The following is a 22,808-nucleotide window of genomic DNA, read 5'->3' as shown; positions in this document are numbered from 1 at the left end:
GATGAGCTTGTTAGGCGACAAGAACAAGGATATTAGCTTTTTCTTCAGGTCCAAATCCAGATCCGACCTATTAATCGGATACAAAACGTAAACTGTTCAGCCTGGTGTAGGTATGCTCTCTACCGAATGCCGTTCTCGTTAGAAATGCAATGTAAAAATGCCTGTGAAAGATTTACCACCAGATGCAAATAATTCAACGGCAAAACCAGCATACTTGCTTAACATTTTTATTTGAATGCGCGAGTGATCTTTGAAGAAGGAAAAAGATAAACATAATTAACAAGAGAAGGAGGAAGAAGGAGACAAAATGCATCAAGCCAACTCCTCATCGCCTTCATCTTCAAAATCTCCTTCATCTTCCGCTGTGGCATCCTGGTACTGCTGGTACTCGGAAACGAGGTCGTTCATGTTGCTCTCTGCCTCGGTGAACTCCATCTCATCCATGCCCTCGCCCGTGTACCAGTGAAGGAAGGCCTTGCGCCGGAACATGGCGGTGAACTGCTCCGAAATGCGTTTAAACAGTTCCTGGATGGCCGTGCTGTTCCCAATGAAAGTGGAGGACATCTTGAGACCACGAGGTGGGATGTCACACACTGCGGTCTTTACATTGTTTGGGATCCACTCCACAAAGTAGCTGCTGTTCTTGTTCTGGACATTCAACATCTGCTCATCCACTTCCTTCATCGACATTCGGCCACGGAAAATGGCTGCCACAGTGAGGTAGCGGCCGTGACGTGGGTCACAAGCAGCCATCATGTTTTTAGAGTCAAACATCTGCTGTGTGAGCTCAGGAACAGTGAGTGCCCGGTACTGCTGACTACCACGAGCCGTAAGTGGGGCAAAGCCGGGCATGAAGAAGTGGAGCCGTGGGAAGGGAACCATGTTGACGGCCAACTTCCGCAGGTCAGCATTGAGCTGTCCAGGGAAACGCAAACATGTGGTCACTCCACTCATGGTAGCAGACACTAGGTGGTTGAGGTCCCCGTAAGTGGGGGTTGTCAGCTTGAGGGTACGGAAGCAGATATCATACAGAGCTTCATTGTCGATGCAGTATGTTTCGTCGGTGTTTTCTACCAGTTGGTGTACCGACAGTGTAGCATTGTAAGGCTCCACCACAGTGTCACTGACTTTAGGTGAGGGCACCACACTGAAGGTGTTCATGATACGGTCGGGGTACTCTTCACGGATCTTGCTGATGAGGAGCGTACCCATGCCAGACCCCGTACCACCCCCCAGAGAGTGAGTCAGCTGAAAGCCCTGCAGGCAGTCGCAGCTTTCGGCCTCCTTCCGCACCACATCCAGCACAGAGTCCACCAGCTCCGCACCCTCAGTGTAGTGACCCTTGGCCCAGTTATTTCCTGCACCACTCTGACCTGAACAAGCAAAGAAAAAGAAATTAAAGACAAGTGTCATGGCACTGCACTTTCTTGGCGAATTTCAATAAATACCTCACTTTGAAAGGGGGAATTCTGACAGCTCACACAAGTGTCAAATTGACATTGAAACAATCAATATTTGAGTGGTGGTTACTTACAAGCTTCATACCACAAATTAATTGTTAGCTCAGTTGCTCACTGTCAGCCAACCTAATTTGTAATAACAACACGTGCAAATATGCCATTTCATCAAACATTACATCTTCAAAGTACACCCACACGAGAGTGTTCATTGTTGGGAAAAATTCCAGGGGCATAGAAAAGGCCCCTTTATATAAGGGTATGTAGCATAGCTTGTAGAAATTGCCAAACAATAGAAAATAAGGGACATTCAAAAAAAAATCTCGCAGGCATGCTGGACTACCCTTGTGTTCTTAAGGCCTCAGTCACACCGGATCGTACGATTTCTGGATCGTGCGATTGATGGCAATCTGGCCGAGGTACGACCAATCGTCAATGTTTGCTACGCTCTCCATTTGCGATCGCAAACAGCGATTGGTCTTAGGGGTCATCGTACGATTGGTGGGACGCGTGGTTGTGCGATCACCAACGATTGGAGAAGATCGATTGCAAGATCAATCGTAGGTAATCGTGCGAATAGTGGTGGCGATCAGCGACCAATTGTACGGTCAATCGTGGCGACTTGCGACCGCTCGGACAATCAATCGGGGTGACCTGCGAACGCTCGCAGGCTCGATCGTGAGGTTGAACGCCAGGTGGCACCGCCAATCGTCAGGTGGCAGGACCAGTAGCACGACCAATCGTGCGACTACTTGACCTGCGATGCACGACTGGTGGTGCGTCCATGCACGACTGGTGGTACGACCATGTAAGACCTGTCTGCGACCTCTTACGATTTGGAATCGCAGGTCAGAAGTTTTGAACATGACCATCGACCTTGCTGCGACTGATTTTGCTCTGGCGATCACCCACGACCTCTGCGACCTCTGCGACCAGTCGCGCGCTCTTTCTACGATTTGCCCGCGATTCACAAAATTTTCGGTCGCAGCTGGCTGGTCCACGCATGGCTGGCGGACTTCCTCTCTAGTGGCCCTGTGGTCAACATGTGGCCCTGAATGGGTTTCTCTCATCCCCCCTTCCTGTTCAGGCTGGAGTTCCCCAAGGCAGTGTTCTGGGCCCTGTGCTTTTTCTGGTCTTCATCAATGATCTCTCTGACTCTCTTGAAAATCCTCTCCATCTCTTTGCTGATGACTCCACTCTCTGCCGCTCCATTCCTCATCCCTCAGATCGGCAGTCTGCAGCCTCCTCACTCTCTGCAGACCTGGACAAAATCACAGACTGGGCAAACAAGTGGAACATGTCTTTCAATCCTGACAAATCTCACACTCTTACGATGTCTCTCCGAAAAGACCGACTGGACAACCCTCCCATCCACTTTATGAATAATCCTCTCCAAGAAGTTCTGTCACTCAAGCTTTTGGGTCTCACTATCTGCCATGATCTTTCCTGGGAAACCCACATTTCAAATCTGGCCTCCAAAGCCAGTCGCCGACTGGGCATCCTCCGTCGTGTGAAGTCCTTCCTTGGCACACCTGAGCTCCTCACCATATACAAGGCTTTCATCCGCAGCTCAATGGAATACTGCTCTCCCCTCTGGGCTGGTGCTCCTGCCTCACACCTAGCTCGTCTTCACGCTGTTGAAACCAAAGCGTTCAGAATCATTGGAATCTCCCGCGATGAAGCCAACTCCAAGGGCCTCTCACTCACTCACCGCAGGCAGGTAGGTGGTCTTTCCGTCTTCTACCGACTCCTCTCTGGCCTTGCCCCCCCAGCTCTCTCTGGGCTCTGTCCCGCAAATATTCCTACAGGTCGCACAAGATCTGCCTGCAACCCTCTTATGGTTAAACTGCCAAAATCTAGGCTCTCTGCTCACCTTCACTCTTTCATTCCCCTTTTTCCCCGCCTCTGGAATAAACTCCCCCACTCCCTTCAATCCCACTCCTCCCTCCTTGTCTTTAAAACAGCTGTTCACCACCATCTCTTATCTTCCCCCATCTCCCTGCACTCAAATGTTGTTGTGTTTGTGTGCTTCCCCTTCTCTCCCCATCTTGTCTTCCGCTCCCTCTTTTTATATATTTTGTTTGTCTGGTTGATTTGTTTGTGAAGTAAATGTTAGCTCTTTCACGTGCCTCGATTCAGTACACAAAAAAAAAAAAAAAAAAAAAAGCCCAGGTCGTAACCTGGTCGCAGGCCCGGTGTGACTGGGGCTTAAGAGGACCCAAGTAATGCTCTAGAAAAGTTCATATAAATGGGCACCCTATATCTGGCAAATAAAATACATTTACTTCAAGCAGCTGTTTGAATCAAAATTGGCACCCCCTTTACATTAACTTTTCTGGTAGAGTTTCTGGTTTTGTTGGGTGGAGGTGGTGGCGTTTTGGTGGAGCCATAACCAAATTGAAGTCAAGTCGTTCCCTGATCATAAACTGAAATTTGTAGACAGACAAAGTCAACCAATTAATTTAACCCTACGTTTCGCTTCACTTGCACGGGGTAATAGACAGTCCCTGGTTTGAGAACGAGTTAGTCCTGGACCCTATTTCTCAAAGCGGAATGAACGAACACACACCCACTGACACACAGACACACACCCCCCCTAACTTGACTCGGAATCAAGGCACAGATCGAGTCTCACCCCAGCAATTGCTGCACAACTTGTTAACAAGTGTCGCCTGCCACGCTGACACGTTGTCTCTGCCCTGCTCATCAACAATTAGGAGGTTTGCAGTCAGGAATATTAAATTTAACTGAAGAAGCACGCTAACCTTATGACATGACACTGACGTCATGTACATAAATTATACCAACACATCACCTCCCAACTAGGAGGCATCCGTGTGGAACTCAAGTCTTTGCGGACTGAGATTAAAGCTCTTTGGTCACAAATAGACAAAGGCAGAGATGTCAATCTGGGTTTTGCCCTCATTATGGGCCTTATGAGGCCTGCCTTTTTTCTAATAAAAAAGGTAAAATATCAAACATTTAAACAGCCTTGGACATGCACCTTGACCCCACGGCCAAGGCACACCGTCTATCAAGACTGTCCCATTGGCATACACATGCACCTCAACCCAAAGGCTGAACACATGGTCAATCAAAACATGCATCCTGACCCCAAAGGGCCAGAATGCATGGTCATACAATTGGACCCCTCCTCCAAAGGAGTGAGTCCCCACAACTTCAACACCATGCCGTCACGACGAGGGCTTATTTTTCTCTCATCAGGACAACATACTGCAAATTGTTTATTTGTGACCAACCGAAGCCGTTAATATACACAGGTTGAACCCCCTAACTTGACTAGGAAGCAAGGCACAGATTGAGTCTCACCCCAGCAATTGCTGCACAACCTGTTAACAACAAGTGTCGGTACAATTGATGTACATGACGTCAGTGTCATGTCATAAGGTCAGTGTGCTTCTTTAGTTAAAGAAAAACAAAAAACAATTATATATATGTACAGTCACGTGAAAAAGTAAGTACACCCCATGCAAAGTTTTGACTTTTCAACATATTTCAACATACAGCTATTTGATCTTCATTTTAACAATATTGATAGATAAAGGTTATATAATATAACAAATATCATGAAACATTTACATTTTGTAGTCCATTGTATAATTTAAATAAACATAAATGCAAATTTCGCACGTGGAAAAAGTAAGTACACCCTTGGTTCTCATAGGTGGTATTGCCCCCATTTGGCAGAAACAACCTCGAGTAGGCGTTTCTTATAACTGTCGACCAGTCTCTGACATCGACTGGGAGAAATGTTTGCCCACTCCTCCATGCAGAATTCTTTCAGCTGTGCCATGTTTGAGGGGTTTCTTGCATGCACAGCTCGTTTCAAATCCCCCCACAACATCTCGATGGGATTTAGATCCGGCCTTTGACTTGGCCATTCCAGAACCCTCCATTTCTTTCTTTTCAGCCATTCCTTGGTGGATTTACTGGTATGTTTAGGGACATTGTCATGTTGCAAGGTCCACCTTCGGTTGAGCTTCAACTCTCCGACAGATGGCCTCACATTAACCTCAAGCACCCTCTGGTACAATGAAGAATTCATAGTGGATTCTATGATGGTGAGCTGCCCAGGCCCTGATGCAGCAAAGCTGCCCCAAATCATAATATTTCCACCACCATGCTTTACAGTTGGTATCAGGTTCTTGTGGTCAATTGCTGTCTTTGGTTTTCGCCAAACATGTCTTCTGGTACTGTGGCCAAATAGCTCTACCTTTGACTCATCTGTCCAGAGCACATTGTTCCAGAAGTGCTGGTCTTTGCCAAGGTGTTCATTGGCAAACTTTAGTCTTGCCCTGATGTTCCTTCTGGACAGCAAAGGTTTCCTCCTGGCACGCCTCCCATGTAGATCAAATTTGTGCAGCCTCTTTCTTATGGTAGACTCGTGCACTTTGACATCAACAGTGGCAAGAGCTACCTGTAGGTCCCGTGATGACATTCTGGGGTTCTTAGAGACTTCTTTCAGTATCTTGCAGTCTATTCTCGGGCTGAACTTGCTGGGGCGGCCTGGCCTGAACAAGTTGGCAGTTGTTTGGAATCTTCTCCACTTGTAGATGCTCTTCCGGACAGTCGAATGATTGATTTTAAATTGTTTGGAGATCTTTTTAAATCCCTTCCCAGACTCATAGGCATCTATAACCTTCTTTCTGAAGGCCTCAGAGAGCTCTTTTGATCTAGGCATGGTGACGCCGCATACTTCAACAAGAAAGAGCAAACCAAACTAAATGTCTGAGGTTTAAATAAGACAGGTTCCTCCAAGATCCTCTCTCATGATGTTCTAATCATTTGCACCTGAACTGGTGCACCTGATTCTAATTTTAGGTATTTGAAGTAGTGATAAATGTAGGGGTGTACTTACTTTTTCCACATGTGAAATTTGCATTTATGTTTATTTAAATTATACAATGGACTACAAAATGTAAATGTTTCACGATATTTGTCATATTATATCACCTTTATCTATCAATATTGTTGAAATGAAGATCAAATAGCTGTATGTTGAAATATGTTGAAAAAGTCAAAACTTTACATGGGGTGTACTTACTTTTTCACGTGACTGTATATACACACACACACACTCCGACACACTCCGACACACTCCGACACACACACACACACAAACACACACACACACACACACACACACACACGGTGAGCTAGAAATATGGTCATTTTTGAAATTCGTGTGAAGGAAATTTTAAAATTGTATTTCAAAACAAATTATTACAAGAAAGTGAAGTACATAACATGCCATTTATTTGTGGAAAAGAACATCTAGGAGATGCGCACCATTTCGTCTGACACATTCGTCCAATCTTGGACGCCAATTATTCATGACGTTCTGCAACATGGCCACATCAATATCATTGATTTCGCGTCTGACGTTTTCCTTAAGTTCATGAAGAGTTTGTGGACGGTTAACATACACTTTATCCTTTAGATATAAATAATCACATGTAGTCAAATCGGGTGACCTCGCTGGCCATGGAATATCGCCGTTTCTGGAAATGACATGCTTTGGAAAGAGCGCCCTTACATTATTCATGGACACTCTGGTGGTGTGGGAGGTTGCACCATATTGCTGAAGCCACGTCATTGGGCTCACTTCTGCAAAACTAAATCAGTAAAAAAGAAAAATAATAAAAATGCATGCTATGTACTTCAATATCATGAAGGAATTTATTTTGAAATACAATTTTTTATTTCCTTCACACGAATTTCAAAAATGACCATATTTCTGGCTCACCCTGTATATATACATATACATACATATTAATATTATATTAATCATATTAATAAGTAAAAACAATGTAAATAGTCATTAAGGATAATTAAAAACAATGTAGTAAAGTTATTGTGAAAGTAAATATACTGCATGTACATATGGACATAAAACAGCACAAAGGCTCTTAAACAAATCAAAATGTACATCAATCAGGCAGTCATACCCATTCAAACAGAAAGTTGTCTGTAATTGCATGCCATCTGAACTATTAGCACTACCACATCCTTAATGCCCCAAATTATTCCCACCTTTTGGGGTCAGCTAGGAAATGCTTACAGAGCAAGTATTTCACGGACCGGCTGGTGATGCCTGATGTTCGACCAAACAGGACAAGTGTCAGCGATCGCTCATCTCTTGGTGAAGGACACAGTGGTATATTTAGCTTGCAACCAATGTTAGCAGATGGGACACAAGACAATACACACCAAGCCTCACCGTACATACGAAACACCAGGGTGACAGTTTAAAGCTAGGCCATCATGCCGACTCCAGGTAGACAGCTCAAACACATGTATGCATAAGCTCCATGCTCTCTGTGAGCTCTGTAGTCAACAGCAAAATTCCAAATACCAAAGTTTTAGCACTCAATATTACCATAAATAATTAATTTACCATGTCAATGCACTTCAATGAAACATGTAACAGAAGTGGAATATCAACAACACTTCAAAAGGCGATGCAGTACAGACTCACACAAGCACTACAAAGCAGACAAAACAAGTAAAGGCACGCTAGAATAACGTCGCTTCGTTTAAAGGTTGCACACCTCCACCTGCACCATCTCATCGTCTGAAAGATGCATAAAGTCTGCACAAATGAAATCCCTGAACCTACAAATTACCAGGAACGTATCCCCACCATATAATCACTTATGGCAGCGATATGCTCCGACCTCCTCAATGAGACTAGATTTCTGGATTAAAAACAACGTACACAAACATGCATTTATTAAAGCAACTTCGGCATTTGTACCGCCTCCTCCACCAAATAGCTGCTCGCTCGAGCAAACTTGAACAGAATCGCTCGAAAAGGATGGTCTTCTTACAAACTACTCACCGAATATAAAGTTGTCGGGCCTGAAGATCTGACTAAAAGGACCAGAGCGCACAGAGTCCATGGTGCCCGGCTCAAGGTCCACCAGCACCGCACGTGGAACGTATTTCCCTGCTACAAGGTTCAACAAAGGTGTGAAACAAGCAAATTAAATATCTCGCACCCAATTTTCAAGCAAACAGCAAAGCGATGTTCCACATTAAATGCTAAATTCGATTTGTACAAAGACTTTTAGGTTTGAAACTTCTTACTCCAACTATGGGTTAACACCCGATTGGTATTATTTTATGAGGTTTCCAGGAACGCAACCCCCACGTAAAAGTGGTAGATGTGGTTATCCCATATTATTTACCTTTTATTGTTGGTCTTTCACAAGATTGGCTTAATGGTTAGAGCGTCCACTACAAATCTGGGATGTCAGATGTTCGAACATCAACCAAGTCACACGCAAGATTTAAAATGGCATGTGCTGCTTCCTTGCTCGACCTTCGTCATTTAAAACGATAGAGCACGGACAAACCACAAGATGGAGACAGTTGCACGGGCATGATGTGATGAAAGACCTCATTGTGGATTGAAGTTCCGAGGAAGGGAAGCCCTCCACTCCGGCCTAGCTCCCCCAGCTGTCCTCCAAATATTCCTGCAGGTCGCACAAGATCTGCCAGCAACCCTCTTATGGTGAAACTGCCAAAATCTAGGCTCTCTGCTCACCTTCACTCCTTCATTCCTCTTTTCTCCCGCCTCTGGAACAAACTTCCTTACTCTCTTCAATCCCACTCCTCCCTCCAGGTCTTTACAACAGCTGTTCACCACCATCTCTTATCTTCCCCCATCCAAAACCTTGATCTTTTCTACCCCCGTTAAAACACCTCAAATCCACCTCTTCCAATCTCTGACTTCACTCCTGAAATTCCGAGTAGTATTCATTTGCTTTATACCGTGTACCCCACTCCTGCCCTCTCTCTTCCACAGATATACCGCTGTCTCTGTTCTCTACTGTTGCTTGTGTGCCTCCCTCTTTGCCCCTCATCTCCCATTCCCTTTATTATATGTTTTGTGTGTCCCTTTGTATTTTTGTGTTCGATGCGTTTGCTCTTACACGAGCCTCGACTCTGTATTAAACAAGCATGACGCCGAGGTCCCCCGTCGGGGAAGTGATGTGAGTTGACAAAGTGGAACACGCAGAAAACATGCTATGATACGATATTTCGCTCACAAGGGTCAGACATACATGGAGGTGGCCATCTTGGATTTTGACGTGGCAACCCAATTTTCAATAGCGTTCTTCCTTGTGCCTAGATACACCCACACACCAGAAGGTACTTCGCTTATTTTTCAAGATATTTCGCTCACAAGGTTCAGACATATATATGGTGGCGGCCGTCCTGGATTTTGACGTGGCGACCCACTTTACAATAGCGTTCTTCCTTATGCCGAGATACACCCACACACCAGATTAGACGTTGGTACTTCGCTTATTTTTCAAGATATTCATCTCACAATGTTCAGACATACATGGCGGCGGCCATCTTGGATTTTGACGTGGCGACCCAATTTTCAATAGCGTTCTTCCTTATGCCTATATACACCCACACACCAGATTAGAAGTTGGTACTTCGCTTATTTTTCAAGATATTCATCTCACAAGGTTTGGACATACATCGTGGTGGCCATCTTGGATTTTGACGTAGCGACCCAATAGATACACCCACACACCAGATTAGAAGTTGGTACTTCGCTTATTTTTCAAGATATGCAGGTTACAAGGTTCAGACATACATGGCATCAGACATACATGGCGGCGGCCATCTTGGATTTTGACGTGGGTTGCAACCAGACACCAAATTCGAATGCGGTCCTTCGCTTACGCACGCACGCACGGGAAAACCATAGTCCCCCTTTCGCTCCGCTGAGCGACGGGGGACAAAAATAAATAAGGGAATTTGCAGTGTTATTAGATGGGAATTTTCATGAATTTATTTTTAATGCAGCTCTACCTTCACAGGAATTACAAGCAAATTTGTCCACCTGTGACGAACGATGTCAACGATTCCGGATCAAACCTTACTCACCACCCAAGCCCAATATGGTGCCGCAATTCATTGAAACTGCGAGAACCACCCACATTTATAAGGTTCCAAGTATTTACCAGCGCATTTATGGAGGTGTTAGAGATTGTCATCCAAGGACCATTTCATTTAAAATAGAGTCAGATCACATGAACCTGCTTTCTGTGAAACAGACACTCAACTACAACATGGAACGAGTATACCTACCATCTCAAAACACCCACAGGTCCAAAGGTCAAAAAATCAGGGGCATTGAAACATTTACGTTTTGCACTTGAATTCCCAACGACCACAGGTGACCACTTGATATTACATCATCAAACAAGCCACTTGAGGTTACGAGGGGATGGTAGAGGATGGTAGAGGATGGTAGAGGATGGCGTACACACCAGCAGCCTCGTTGTAGTAGACGTTGATCCTTTCCAGTTGCAGATCACTGTCGCCATTGAACGATCCAGTGGGGTCAATGCCATGCTCATCGCTGATAACCTCCCAGAACTGTGCCAAGAACAGCAATAGCTTATTAAACAAGAAAAAAAAATACCTATGTATAAAATATTTTACAACTCATTGCAAAGAAGCCGTAAATCACAAAATTGATAAACATCATTTGAAACCAAAAAAATAATAATTTAATTTCAACTTGCCCAATCAACTCCACATGCTATAAAACCACTGACAGGCCCAATTACTTGAACCATCTCGTGGGGTCGGCCCACAGCAGGTAGATTGGCCGAAGGCTGACAAACCAATTGGCCAGGCTCGACTTTCAAGTAAAGGAGATTCGAGCAGGAATTTGTAGTTTGTCCAATATGCCATCGGCATCAACATGCCTACCACCCTGACATCTTTTACAGCCAAAAAGTAATGCTCGCAGATGGGATGTCAGACTTTAACATCTGAGGGACAGGCGGCATATCACTCAACCTGCCTGGAAGCACCAATCAGAGCATCGTCATTTTATAATAAGGCTTTGAGTCAAAACAACCAAATAGGTCAAGAGTCAAGTGTGCTTCCTCTGCACCAACCTGCTCGACCCAATAAAATGTTATTAAATGAGCTTAAAGTGACAACTTGATACATATTGTCAAAAACAATCTCCTATCATAGTTTTATATAATTATCAATTGCGTATCAAGCCAAATGCAGTACAAAAACAAGATCAATCGGAGATTGCAGACCCATGCCAGGATGCATTTGTGTTTAAGGCTTTTGTTTTAAAACAAATATGGCGGCCGAAACATGTGACCGATGGCGTTTTGTTTTTTTCCTCTACCAATTTATGCTTTAATGACGCTCAATAAATTTCATCTTGATCGGATGAAGTTTTGTACTTGTCGAATTATGACGTCATAATGGAGGCACCTATGACATCATCATTAACATGTTATTCCCCATGGAGAGTTCTTTACAATGAGCCATGTCTCAATTTTTTTCTATGCAGCGCTTTCGGAGATATAGAGGTGCAACTTCTTTCGGTTTTTTACAAGATGGCACCCATACCATGTGACAGTTGCCTATGACGTCATAATCATTAAAAATTATACAGGAGGAGGTCCTTTGGGGCATGTCCTACCATAGGTGCATGAAATAAAGTCAAGTCAACTAATAAATTGAACTGATGTGGTGTGGTGTGGACAGCACAGGCCTGATGGGCCAAATGGCCAAGCTCCTTGCAACAAGCCATCCCAACCCCTAACTCATGGCCTAAAATAGTAGGCCTTGCGTAGGTAGAGACCTCTCATCCAAGTGGTAACTCCGCTGGTTTGATCTGACGGTCTCGAGCCAGGTGTGAACAGTCAAGACGCAAAAGTGGTAAGATAGACAATTCCCAGAAGGACTCTACCGAGTGCCGTTCGAGTTTAAATTTTATTTTATTCCCTTTCAAAAAGCAGTAATTTATTCACACAAGGGCAGCAAAAGGGCAGCAAGGGCAGCAAGGGCAGCAAAAGGGCAGCAAGGGTAGCAAGGGCAGCAAAAGGGCAGCAATGGCAGCAAAATGGCAGCAAGGGCAGCAAAAGGGTGGCAAGGGTAGCAAGGGCAGCAAAAGGGCAGCAAAAGGGCAGCAAAATGGCAACAAGGGCAGCAAAAGGGCGGCAAGGGTAGCAAGGGCAGCAAGGGCAGCAAGGGCAGCAAGGGCAGCAATAGGGCAGCAAGGGTAGCAAGGGCAGCAAAAGGGCGGCAAGGGTAGCAAAGGCAGCAAAAGAGCAGCAATGGCAGCAAGGGCAGCAAAAGGGCGGCAAGGGTAGCAAGGGCAGCAATGGCAGCAAGGGCAGCAAAAGAGCAGCAATGGCAGCAAGGGCAGCAAGGGCAGCAAGGGCAGCAAAAGGGCAGCAAGGGCAGCAAGGGCAGCAAAAGCCAATTGATCAAACAGAAATGGCTTTATTCCCAGAGCTAATAAAACGTTGCACAGCAACGAGGTAGCGGTTGCTACAATAAACAAAACCCTGGTGAGGACTCCAACGGAGCTCAGCAACACCAAGGAGTTTACCAAAAGGGTACTTCACCTTTACCACAGGATGGTAATATATATGGTAAGCCTGGTGTTGGCTTAGCGGTTAGGATGCCGGCTTGGGATCCTAGGATGTCGCTGCGACGCTTTCGGCCCACCGCTTCAAAACTCACCTCAGATTTTAACTCAAGATATGACAAAGACCGATAAAGGCGCAAACGCAGTAATCGACCAAATAATTAACATGTTAACCTAAGACCATTTCCCGCGTAAAAAATATATTTAACATCGAAAACATTCACAATCACCGATCGATCACCGACACGCTTATAATTATATATATATATATATATACAGTATATATATTCACCTTGGCGCCGATCTGGTTCCCGCACTGACCGGCCTGCAGATGCACGATTTCCCTCATGATTGACAAGATCTCCACAAAAATAAAAACAAAATTAGAAAACCGTAAAATATAAAAACACCCGCGCACGAACTACGCGCCGGTCACGGGACTTTATTGGCTCGGTCGAGGTGTGCTGGAGACCATCCCACCCGTTGCCCCGACAACCGCACCGCTCAGCCAATGGTGTGACAGTATAAAGTTGAGGCGTCATAATTATGGGATGGAAATCTAGAAATACTCAGTACGCATGCGCAGGTTTCCTCTCACCTTTCTTTTCTATCATCTACTTTCTCTTGTACATGTTTAAACATGCTTAACACAATCGTTGTCTCGAAGACTTCGTTATTATTATTATTATTATTGCCAAATGATACTAATATTATTATTGTCGTTAATATTATTTATAGCATTAATTACCTCCGCCACCAAAGGTGGATGGAGGTTGTTTTCACCCCCGTCTCTCCGTTTGTTGGTGAACAAAATATCTCAAAAAGTTGTGGAGGGATTGGGACGAAACCTGGTGGAGATGTTGTGTGTCTGACAAGGACGATTCGATTTTGGTGAAGATCTGAATATGGATTCGGATATGAGAATTATTTAATTTTTTAAGTTATTCTTCACCATTGGGGGATAGGGCTAAAACCAACATAGAGCAGGATATCTCAAAAAGTTATGGACAGATTTGGACAAAACCTGGTGGACCGGTTGGGTGTGTGACAAGGAAGAATCGATTCAATTTTGGTGAAGATCCGGATCCGGATCTGGCTACTATCATTTTAAAAGTGATTCTTCACCATTGGGAGATAGGGCCAAAAACGATACAAAACCGGATATCTCAAAAACTTGTGGACGAATGATTTTGATTAAATGTGATTCTGTATTGTGATTTTGTGGTCTACTCTGGGATACAAAACGTAAAGTGTTCACCTGGCGTCCTGGCGGAGGTATGCTCTTTACTGAGTGCTGTCCTCGTTAATATATGCTTTGTTACAATGTTTTCATCATGTTACAATGTTTACAAGGTTTTGTTTTCACCCCAGTCTGTTTTGCTGTCTGTTTGTTACTTGCAAAAATCGAAGATTTTTCGATAATATTGGTTGGTCTCGTGCGTTATTCTGTCAATGAATTGGAAAAACCAACTATTTTGAGGTCAAAGGTCAAATCAAGGTCAAACTTCTAAAATCATCAATTTTCATCTGCAAAATCTTCAATTTTCATCGTTTTAACTTGGTAATTAAACAGCAATTGCATAATGCATCACTAAATTGGGAAAGCAATTATTTAAGGTCAAAGGTCAACTCAAGGTCAAACTTATAAAATCATCAATTTTCATCGTTTTAACTTGGTAATTAAACAGCAATTGCATAATGCATCACTAAATTGGGAAAGCAATTATTTAAGGTCAAAGGTCAACTCAAGGTCAAACTTATAAAATCATCAATTTTCATCTGAAAAATCATCACTTTTCATCCTATTAACTTGGTGATTAAGCAGCAATTACATGGTGCATCACTCAGTTTGGAAAGTAACTATTTTGTGGTCAAAAGGTTAACTCAAGGTCAAATTTCTAAAATCATTAAATTTAATCTGAAAAATCATCAATTTTCATCCTATCAACTTGGCGATTAAGCAGCAATTACATGGTGCATCACTCAGTTTGGAAAGTAACTATTTTGTGGTCAAAAGGTCAACTCAAGGTCAAATTTCTAAAATCATTAAATTTAATCTGAAAAATCATCAATTTTCATCGTTTTAACTTGGTAATTAAACAGCAATTGCATAATGCATCACTAAATTGGGAAGGTAAGTAACTATTTGAAGTCAAAATGTCAAATCAAGGTCAAACATGTAAAATCGTCAATTTTTGTCTGAAAAATCATCAATTTTCATCCTATTAACTTGTGAATTAAACAGCAATTGCATAATGCATCACTGAAGTAGGAATGCAACTATTTTTGAGGTCAAAGAAGTTCCAGGTTGGAGTGTTGGAAGTAAAAGAACAGCTCAGAGAGCAAAGAGTAGATAAATGTCCAGGGCCAGATAGTATGCACCTGAAAGTATTACAGGAGGTGGCTGAGCAGATAACGGATATGTATAGTAATAAAAGGCAATGTGTGTCCATCAGCATGTTTGTGTGTGTTTCTCCTCAATAACTCCAAAACCATGAAACCTAGCAGCCCCAATCTTTGCATGCATACTTATCGACCTCCAAGGGAGTGCATGAATGAAAACTGGATGTTTGGGTGTGTTTAAACACCCCTTTTGAAGATCATTAACCAGCTTATGCAATTAAAACAAAAACAGGCTTATCCTTGGTCAGCCTGCTCTCCCTCACAGGGGGTCTTCTGCGTTTTCAGCCTGCTTAATATGCCTTGCCTTGGAACAGGCCACAACAGTCAAAGCGGACATGGCGAGTTAGTGGAAGGTTACACGTTGAGTGGAGACCGATCGTCTAGTCAGTGGTTCAGTGGGTTGAACTCCCCTCGGGAGGTGTGAGGATAATTACGGGCGGGAGTGATACGTGATTACGGGCGTCCAAGGTGGGAGTGATAATGCTCCTGCTGCGGGCAAGGCCGTAGTTAGCCAGGATGATCCGAATGGGGGATTTCCCATTATAATTTCGACTTCAGAGGGGTCGAAACCCCTGTGCTCCGAGAATCCAATCCAAATGGCTTCCCTGATCAAGAGTGAATTGGGCGACGTTATCAGTGCTAAAAAAAACCTCAGCTCTAGGGACATGCTAATTCTTTGTAAATGCACTTCCCAGTGTGACAAGGCCTTGAGAGCCTCTCTTTTTGGTGGCAGTCGAGTCTCCTGCCTCATCCCTAGATCGCTGGTGTGATTTATGGTATTGCCCCATCCGTCGAGATAGATGACATAAAGACCCACTTAGCTGATATGGGAGTTGTGGATGCCCGCCGGTTCACTACAATAAGGGAAGGGGTGAAGGTGGAAACATCATCGGTGGTTTTATCCTTCGCCAGCCTGGCTCTTCCCCCCAAAGTGTTCCTGGGGTATCAAACATTTTCTGTCCAGGAATATGTTTCCCGTCCACTAAGATGCTACACGTGTAAGAAGTTTGGCCACACTGCTCTGTCTTGTAGTGGTAGGGGATTGTACTACGTCCAAGATGTTCTGCGCCAACTGTGGCGGGAATTCCTCAGGGCCATCCAGATCCAACAAATAAAAACATCAGGGAAGCTATCCTATGCAGAGGCCGTCCGCAAGGTCCCCAAGGCCAGGCCCCTGCAAAAGGCATCATCCTGGCCCCCAGAATTGCAGTCCAGGACCCAACTCTAACAAGATTGGTGGGAGTCCAGACCCAGACGAGTGATCAAGAATGCCAAACCGAGGGGTCAAGAACCAGTATGGGCATGAACTTTTCAAGACTGGCGTTTATTGGCTTCATCACGGAAGTTGTTAATTGTGCAGCCCAAGCCAAAAGAAGGACAGAGAAAATAGCTATAATCTCTGCCGCAGCCCAGAAGCATCTGGGTTGGGAGGGGATTTCCTCCAAGGAGATCAATAAGTTATTTAAGTCCGGTGTTATGAGCAACTCTCGGCAGTCGCAGGATTCATCCATGGAGTAATCTTACTATAATTCACCAAATGTCCGTCCGTCCGTTCGAAGGTACCGCAAAAACGGCTCAACCGATCGCAACGATATTTTGGGTGGGTAATCCTGGGAACACTCGGAGTAAAATAGGCTATGATGTTTTTTCAATTTTCCAATTTTTCCAATCTCCAGTTTTTCCAAACACAATGAAATAATATTTACCGATATGAACAGTGATGTGGCTTTTGTTGAAATTCTACAAATACTGTTTATTCTACGTACCAGGAGAGAGTAGATCGACTCCTGACGAACTCTTCCTATATAAACGTGCGGCTCCGAGGGAACACGGCAGTGAGTGCAAAGCGACTGAGAAACAGGTGTAGCAGCCACTTCCGTGTTACAGATTCGGCGTGCACTCTTCACACATAAACGTGCGACTGAGAAAGACGTGTAGCGGCCGCTTCCGTTTTGCAGAATTCAATCTTTTTTCAAAATGGGCGCCATGTACTGTTTAGATTTTGATGATTTCCATGTGATATGATTTAACGGATGTTTATATGAATCGTTTAAAATAAAAAAGCCTTCAATTTCTGATATTTTGCTTTTTCATTTGGGCCTCCCAAAGAAGCCCGCCCGTAGGGCTGGTACCGTTGCTAGTGAGAATAATTCAGTGGAACGCAAGAAGTTTAGCGGCCATGGTGACGACTTAAAAAAGTTTGTTATTGACCTAACACCCCGACCTGACATCATATATATTCAAGAAACCTGGCTCAAAAGTCCCAAGCAATTCAGGATCCCTGGTTATACCTTCGTCCGCAAGGATAGAGTGAGGGGGAATGAAGGAGGTTGCGGGGTTTTTGTTAAGCTCCGGATTTCCTTCGAGGAAATGGATTGTGATGCCAAACTGGAATCGATTGTAATCAGGGTTCCCGGCTCGAGGGAAGGTCTATCGATCATAAACCTATACAATCCCTGCAAATCATTGAATCTCGGATTGCTCCAGGAGGTGCTCAGGAAGTGTGAAGGGGTTGTAATCTGGTGTGAAGACTTCAATAGCCATAAATCTCTTTGGGGCTCCAATATCATGGATAAAAATGGTGAGTGCATCGAAAGCATCATTGAGGAGTTTGACTTGGTGCCGTTAAATGATGGAAGTGGGACCTGCTTAAATCCATCCTTGGGGAAAACCTCCCCCCTTGATCTCACCTTCATCTCTTCGTCTGCAGCAGCAAGATGCAAGTGGTGGGTGCACGAGGATAATCTGGGGAGCGACCACTTTCCTGTGTTTACAAATCTTTTATTTGAAAGGGACATCGAGGCTGCTGGTGGCCCTCCCTCCTGGAATTTCTCCAAGGCGGACTGAGATGCCTTTTCTCGTCAGTGCTCCAAGGGAGTGCGGGAAGATCTCTCAAGTGGGAACACTGCAGACTTCAACAGCCCTTTAGTTCAGACCGTGAAGGCCATCGCCCAGGGAACAATCCCTACCTGCAGAAGCTCATCGGGCAGGAAAACCAAAGTGCCTTGGTGGAATGTCGAGTGTGGGAAAGCATCCGGGAAAGGAGGGAGGCTCTGAAGAAAGTGAGAAAATCCTAAAGGATGGATGACGTAATAGAGTACAAGAGGAAAAGAGCCCAGGCCCAGCAGGTCACAAAACGGGCCAAGACTGCTTCTTGGCGGTGCTTCTGTTCAGCCATTAGCCCGGACTCCTCTCTTCAATCCATTTGGAGGAACGTGAAATCCATGACCGGTATTAAAGATGGGGGAAGGGTCATCCCTGTACTCATTTCCCCTGATGGAACCTGCTCCACGAATAAGGACAAGGCCGGAACGTTGCGCAAACATTTCTCTGACTTGATTAGAGAAAACAACACCAACAGGGAGTCCAAGGTCCCCAGGTTCCAGTTCCAGACCCAGCACAGAGAAATCCTCAGTGACTGGTGTCCTGAAAATTCCCCTCTAAACCTGGACTTCTACCTTTGGGAACTTAGGCAAGCGGTTCATAAATCTAGGAACAGTGCCCCTGGCCCCGACCTATTGACCTTTCATATGTTCAAGAATATGGAAGACAAGGTGTTGGGCATGTTTCTCGACCTATTTAATAGAGTTTGGTCTTTAGGAGAACTTCCCCAAGAGTGGAAACACTCTATAGTCGTTCCGATCCTTAAAGCATGGAAAAATCCCCAAACCCATCGTCATACCGCCCTATCTCCCTTATCTCGGTGGTAAGCAAGTTAATGGAGAAGATGGTGAACAGTCGCCTAGTTTTCTTCCTGAACGAAACAACCTGTTGAATGAATCCCAGAGCGGATTCCGAAGGGGCCGTTCAGCTATCTACAACATTGTTTTATTGGCTAACGAGGTGAGAAAATCCCTCAATAATAAGGGGTCGCTTCTTTGTGTTTTCCTGGCCATTCACAAAGCCTACGATACAGTCTGGCAGGAAGGCCTGCTTTCCAAGCTGCACCATCTAAGCGTCAGTGGCAAAATGTTTTGGTGGATCCAGGATTTTCTGTCCACCAGATCATTTAAAGTGAGAATAGGGCAAACCATCTCTTCAAACTTTCATCTGAAGGAAGGAGTCCCCCATGGCAGCTGCTTAAGCCCTACACTTTTCAACATTATGATCAATGATATAGCCTCCCTCTCAGGGATCCACTGCAAGATGCTGCTGTTTGCAGACGACATAGCTTTGTGTGTCAAGAGTAAAAACTTAGCTTTTGCGTTAAGGAAACTTCAGGCTGATATCGGCTTGATGGATCTATGGGCCCAAAAGTGGGGTTCCAGTTTTCTGGCTCAAATCCAAGTTCGTAATTTTTTCCGCAGGAGGATGGTCCAGGACACATCAATATCAGTTGGTGGAACCATCCTCAGAGCATCTTCTGAAGTGTCGTTCCTGGGTGTTGTTTTCGACAAGGGGCTTACATGGAGCTCCCACGTTAAGAAGGTCGCAGTTAAATGCGCCAAGGCCCAAGGGCCTAAATCTAATTCGATGCCTCACTGGCACTTCCTGGGGAGCCCATCAGGGAAGTCTTTTTCTCTTGTACAAAGCCCTTATCCACCTCATTTGGACTATGGTAGCCAGGTTTTTTCAGACATGTCAAAAACCAACCGCAGTAAACTTGAAGCCATTCAGGCTAACGCCCTGCATGTCAGTTTGGGCGCTTTTGTGAGTTCACCTATCTCTGCCCTTTTGGTGGAGGGCGGGGAGATGCCTCTATCCCTCCGCTGGGAGGTGTCCCGGCTAAAATTCTGGGCCAAATCTATATCCTCTGGGACCAATCACCCAGTCCGAGCTGTTTTTGCAGACTGTTGGGAGTATGAGGTATGGGGTAAAAATCTAAATTCCGCTCCCTTTGGGGTGGCCTGTAGGTGGGTGGCGGGTGAAATGGGTCCTGGACTTCTTGCCCATTGAGTCTGTCAATAAAGTTCCAATCTGGCCTCCCTGGACTCATACTATGCCCCAAATCCACCTGGATCTATGGGGGAGAGTTGACAAGGATAACCCTTGTGCATTCTGCATCCAGGCGATCGAGTTCATCCATTCGGTTTGAGTCAATCTCTCCACGTTTCCACGGATGGTTCTAAAGTCCCTTCCCTAGGGAGAACTGCGGCGGCAATATGTATCCCTGATGTTAAGGTGACAAAGGCTAAGAGGTTATCTGATCATCTCTCCATCTTCGCAGCAGAACTCTTTGCTATCGTATTGGCACTGGAATGGACAATCGAGTTCAACCCTCTCGGTGCCGTGATCTTTTCTGATTCCCTCTCTGCACTTCAGGCACTAGAGTCTCTACAGGAGGGATGCAGATTTGACCTGGTGCTTGAAGTACTGCACCTGATCAACATTGCTAGTTGGAGAGGATCTGTGGTCAATCTGTGCTGGATCCCCGCTCATGTGGGCCTCGGAGGGAGCGAGGTCTGCGATCTTGCAGCCACGTGTGCGCTCACATCCGAATGTGTCACCCAAATCCTTTTAGGACCGTCTGAAATTGTGAATGTGGTCAGGGACATGATCGTCAAAAAATGGCAATCCCAGTGGGACACCACCACGAAGGGTAGGTTCTGTTACAGAGTAAATCCAGACGTGACCTTCCCTCCCTCCCCCCCCCCCCCCCCCCCCCCACTTTTGGCTCCCTCAGTTGTCCCGCAGAGACCAGGTGACTCTCTCCAGGCTAAGACTTGGGCACTGTCGCCCTAATTCGTATCTTCACGTGACAGGGTGTCACCCTTCCAGGACTTGCCCACTTGATTTATCTCACTTATTTATTGTATGCCGCCGATATGACGGACCTAGGTTACTCCTATTTAAAATCGTGAGAGGAGGGGGTCGGTGGGTCTGACCTGACCGTCATTTTTGGTCATTTAAACCAGAAGCATCCTCGGTTGTGCAAGGTGGTCCTAAACTTTGTGAAAGCGTGTGGGAGACCTATATAGTTCTATGGATGTCCCATAGGCTTCCTTTTCAATATTTTTTTTTCAACACAGTGATGTTCAGGCGCGTGGTGTGTATAGAGCCTCGCGGCTCTGAAAACGCCATTACAACTCAAAACAAGAAGAAGGCCACAACGGTTTCTGCGCGATTAAATGCTCAACGTTTATTTTTTTTCACTTTCCTCACTCGTATCATCGAATATCTCATCGTCACACCTACGAATAGCTTGTATACATCGCTTTGTAGAAATTGCATTTTATGACTGTGGAGAATTTCCTTTGGTGAAAATGTCGTTTTTCTTCCGGAAGGCCTCACACCCTCATTTTAACTCCGATTCGATTGTTGTTTTAATTGACGGTAGTCGCTAAGATAAAGAAAGACTCGGTGAAAACAATGTGTGAAATTCCATTCACTTTGATTGATTTTTTTTTCACTTTTGATGTCAAATGACATGGTGCAATGCTTAAATGTTCCTCATGCTCTTCGTACAGGCCTTCTCTCCTAGCAACGCCCTTTCCTCTCCGACCCTCCCACCCACCTTTCCCCTCCTACCCTCCCCCACCTTTCCCCTCATACCCACCCCCCTTTCCCTCATACCCACCCCCACCTTTCCCTCCTACCCTCCTTTCCCCTCCCCCCACCCACCTTTCCCCTCATACCCACCCCCCTTTCCCCTCATACCCACCTTTCCCCTCCTACCCTCCCCCACCTTTCCCCTCCTACCCTCCCCCACCTTTCCCCTCATACCCACCCCCACCTTTCCCCTCCCCCCTCCCCCACCTTTCCCCTCCTACCCTCCTTTCTCCTCCTACCCACCTTTCCCCTCCTACCCTCCCCACCTTTCCCCTCCCCCCACCCACCTTTCCCCTCATACCACCCTCACCTTTCCCCTCCCCACCTTTCCCCTCCTACCCTCCTTTCTCCTCCCCCCACCCACCTTTCCCCTCCTACCCTCCTTTCTCCTCCCCCACCCACCTTTCCCCTCATACCCTCCCCACCCACACCCACCTTTCCCCTCATACCCTCCCCCCACCCACCTTTCCCCTCCTATCCTCCCCCCACCCACCTTTCCCCTTCTACCCTCCCCACCCACATTCCCCTCTTACCCTCCCCCCACCCACCTTTCCCTCCTACCCTCCCCCCACCCACCTTTCCCCTCCTACCCTCCCCCCACCCACCTTTCCCCTCCGACCCTCCCCCCACCCACCTTTCCCCCTCCTACCCTCCCCCACCCACCTTTCCCCTCCTACCCTCCCCCACCCACCTTTCCCCTCCTACCCTCCCCCACCCACCTTTCCCCTGCCGGTCTTGTGTACACTGTTCTCAGCGAAGCACAGCAGAGGAAGAACTTGGCTGTTGGGGAGATAATCCAAGGTAGCGGCTGGCTTTTGAATTTGAGGTTTAGCTTCGATAAATGATCTGCTCAAGACAGGCAAGGTATATATACGTATACATACATACATATATATATATACAGGAGCTACAGAAACCATACCTCTCGCACGGGCTGACCACAAATAAATTAGGGGATTTGCCACCTGGTCCAATGGACATGAGCATATTGGTCTTTCTTG

At 45.5% G+C, this 22,808-nt stretch overlaps 1 protein-coding gene across 2 annotated transcripts; it reads right to left on the bottom strand.

Moving 5' to 3' along the window:
- Positions 1-213: 213 nt before the first annotated feature.
- On the bottom strand, positions 214-13,393 carry LOC137438797 (tubulin beta-4B chain). Of its 2 annotated transcripts, XM_078767265.1 has the most exons (4): positions 13,208-13,393; positions 10,775-10,883; positions 8,320-8,430; positions 214-1,373 (listed from the first exon to the last, which is right to left on the bottom strand). In XM_078767265.1, the coding sequence occupies exons 1-4, from the start codon at positions 13,262-13,264 to the stop codon at positions 313-315; spliced, it is 1,338 nt and encodes a 445-aa protein (XP_078623391.1). In that variant the 5' UTR covers positions 13,265-13,393; the 3' UTR covers positions 214-312. The 2 variants fall into 2 exon arrangements, with proteins under 2 accessions (XP_078623391.1, XP_078623392.1); XM_078767266.1 differs by lacking the exons at positions 8,320-8,430; positions 10,775-10,883; positions 13,208-13,393 and adding an exon at positions 7,699-7,800.
- Between the last annotated feature and the right edge of the window lie 9,415 nt (positions 13,394-22,808).

Source organism: Myxine glutinosa, chromosome 13, assembly GCF_964187855.1.
Source record: "Myxine glutinosa chromosome 13, kmMyxGlut1.1, whole genome shotgun sequence".
NCBI lineage: Eukaryota > Metazoa > Chordata > Myxini > Myxiniformes > Myxinidae > Myxine > Myxine glutinosa.
This window is presented reverse-complemented; position numbering and strand designations above follow the sequence as displayed.

Coding starts and splice junctions, on each gene's coding strand:
- LOC137438797 (XM_078767265.1), bottom strand. CDS start 13,264: ATGAGGGAAATCGTGCATCTGCAGGCCGGTCAGTGCGGGAACCAGATC. Junction 10,884..13,207: donor GGAACCAGATCGGCGCCAAG/GTGAATATATAT, acceptor TTCTTGGCACAG/TTCTGGGAGGTTATCAGCGA. Junction 1,374..8,319: donor GCCCGACAACTTTATATTCG/GTGAGTAGTTTG, acceptor TTGCTTGTTCAG/GTCAGAGTGGTGCAGGAAAT.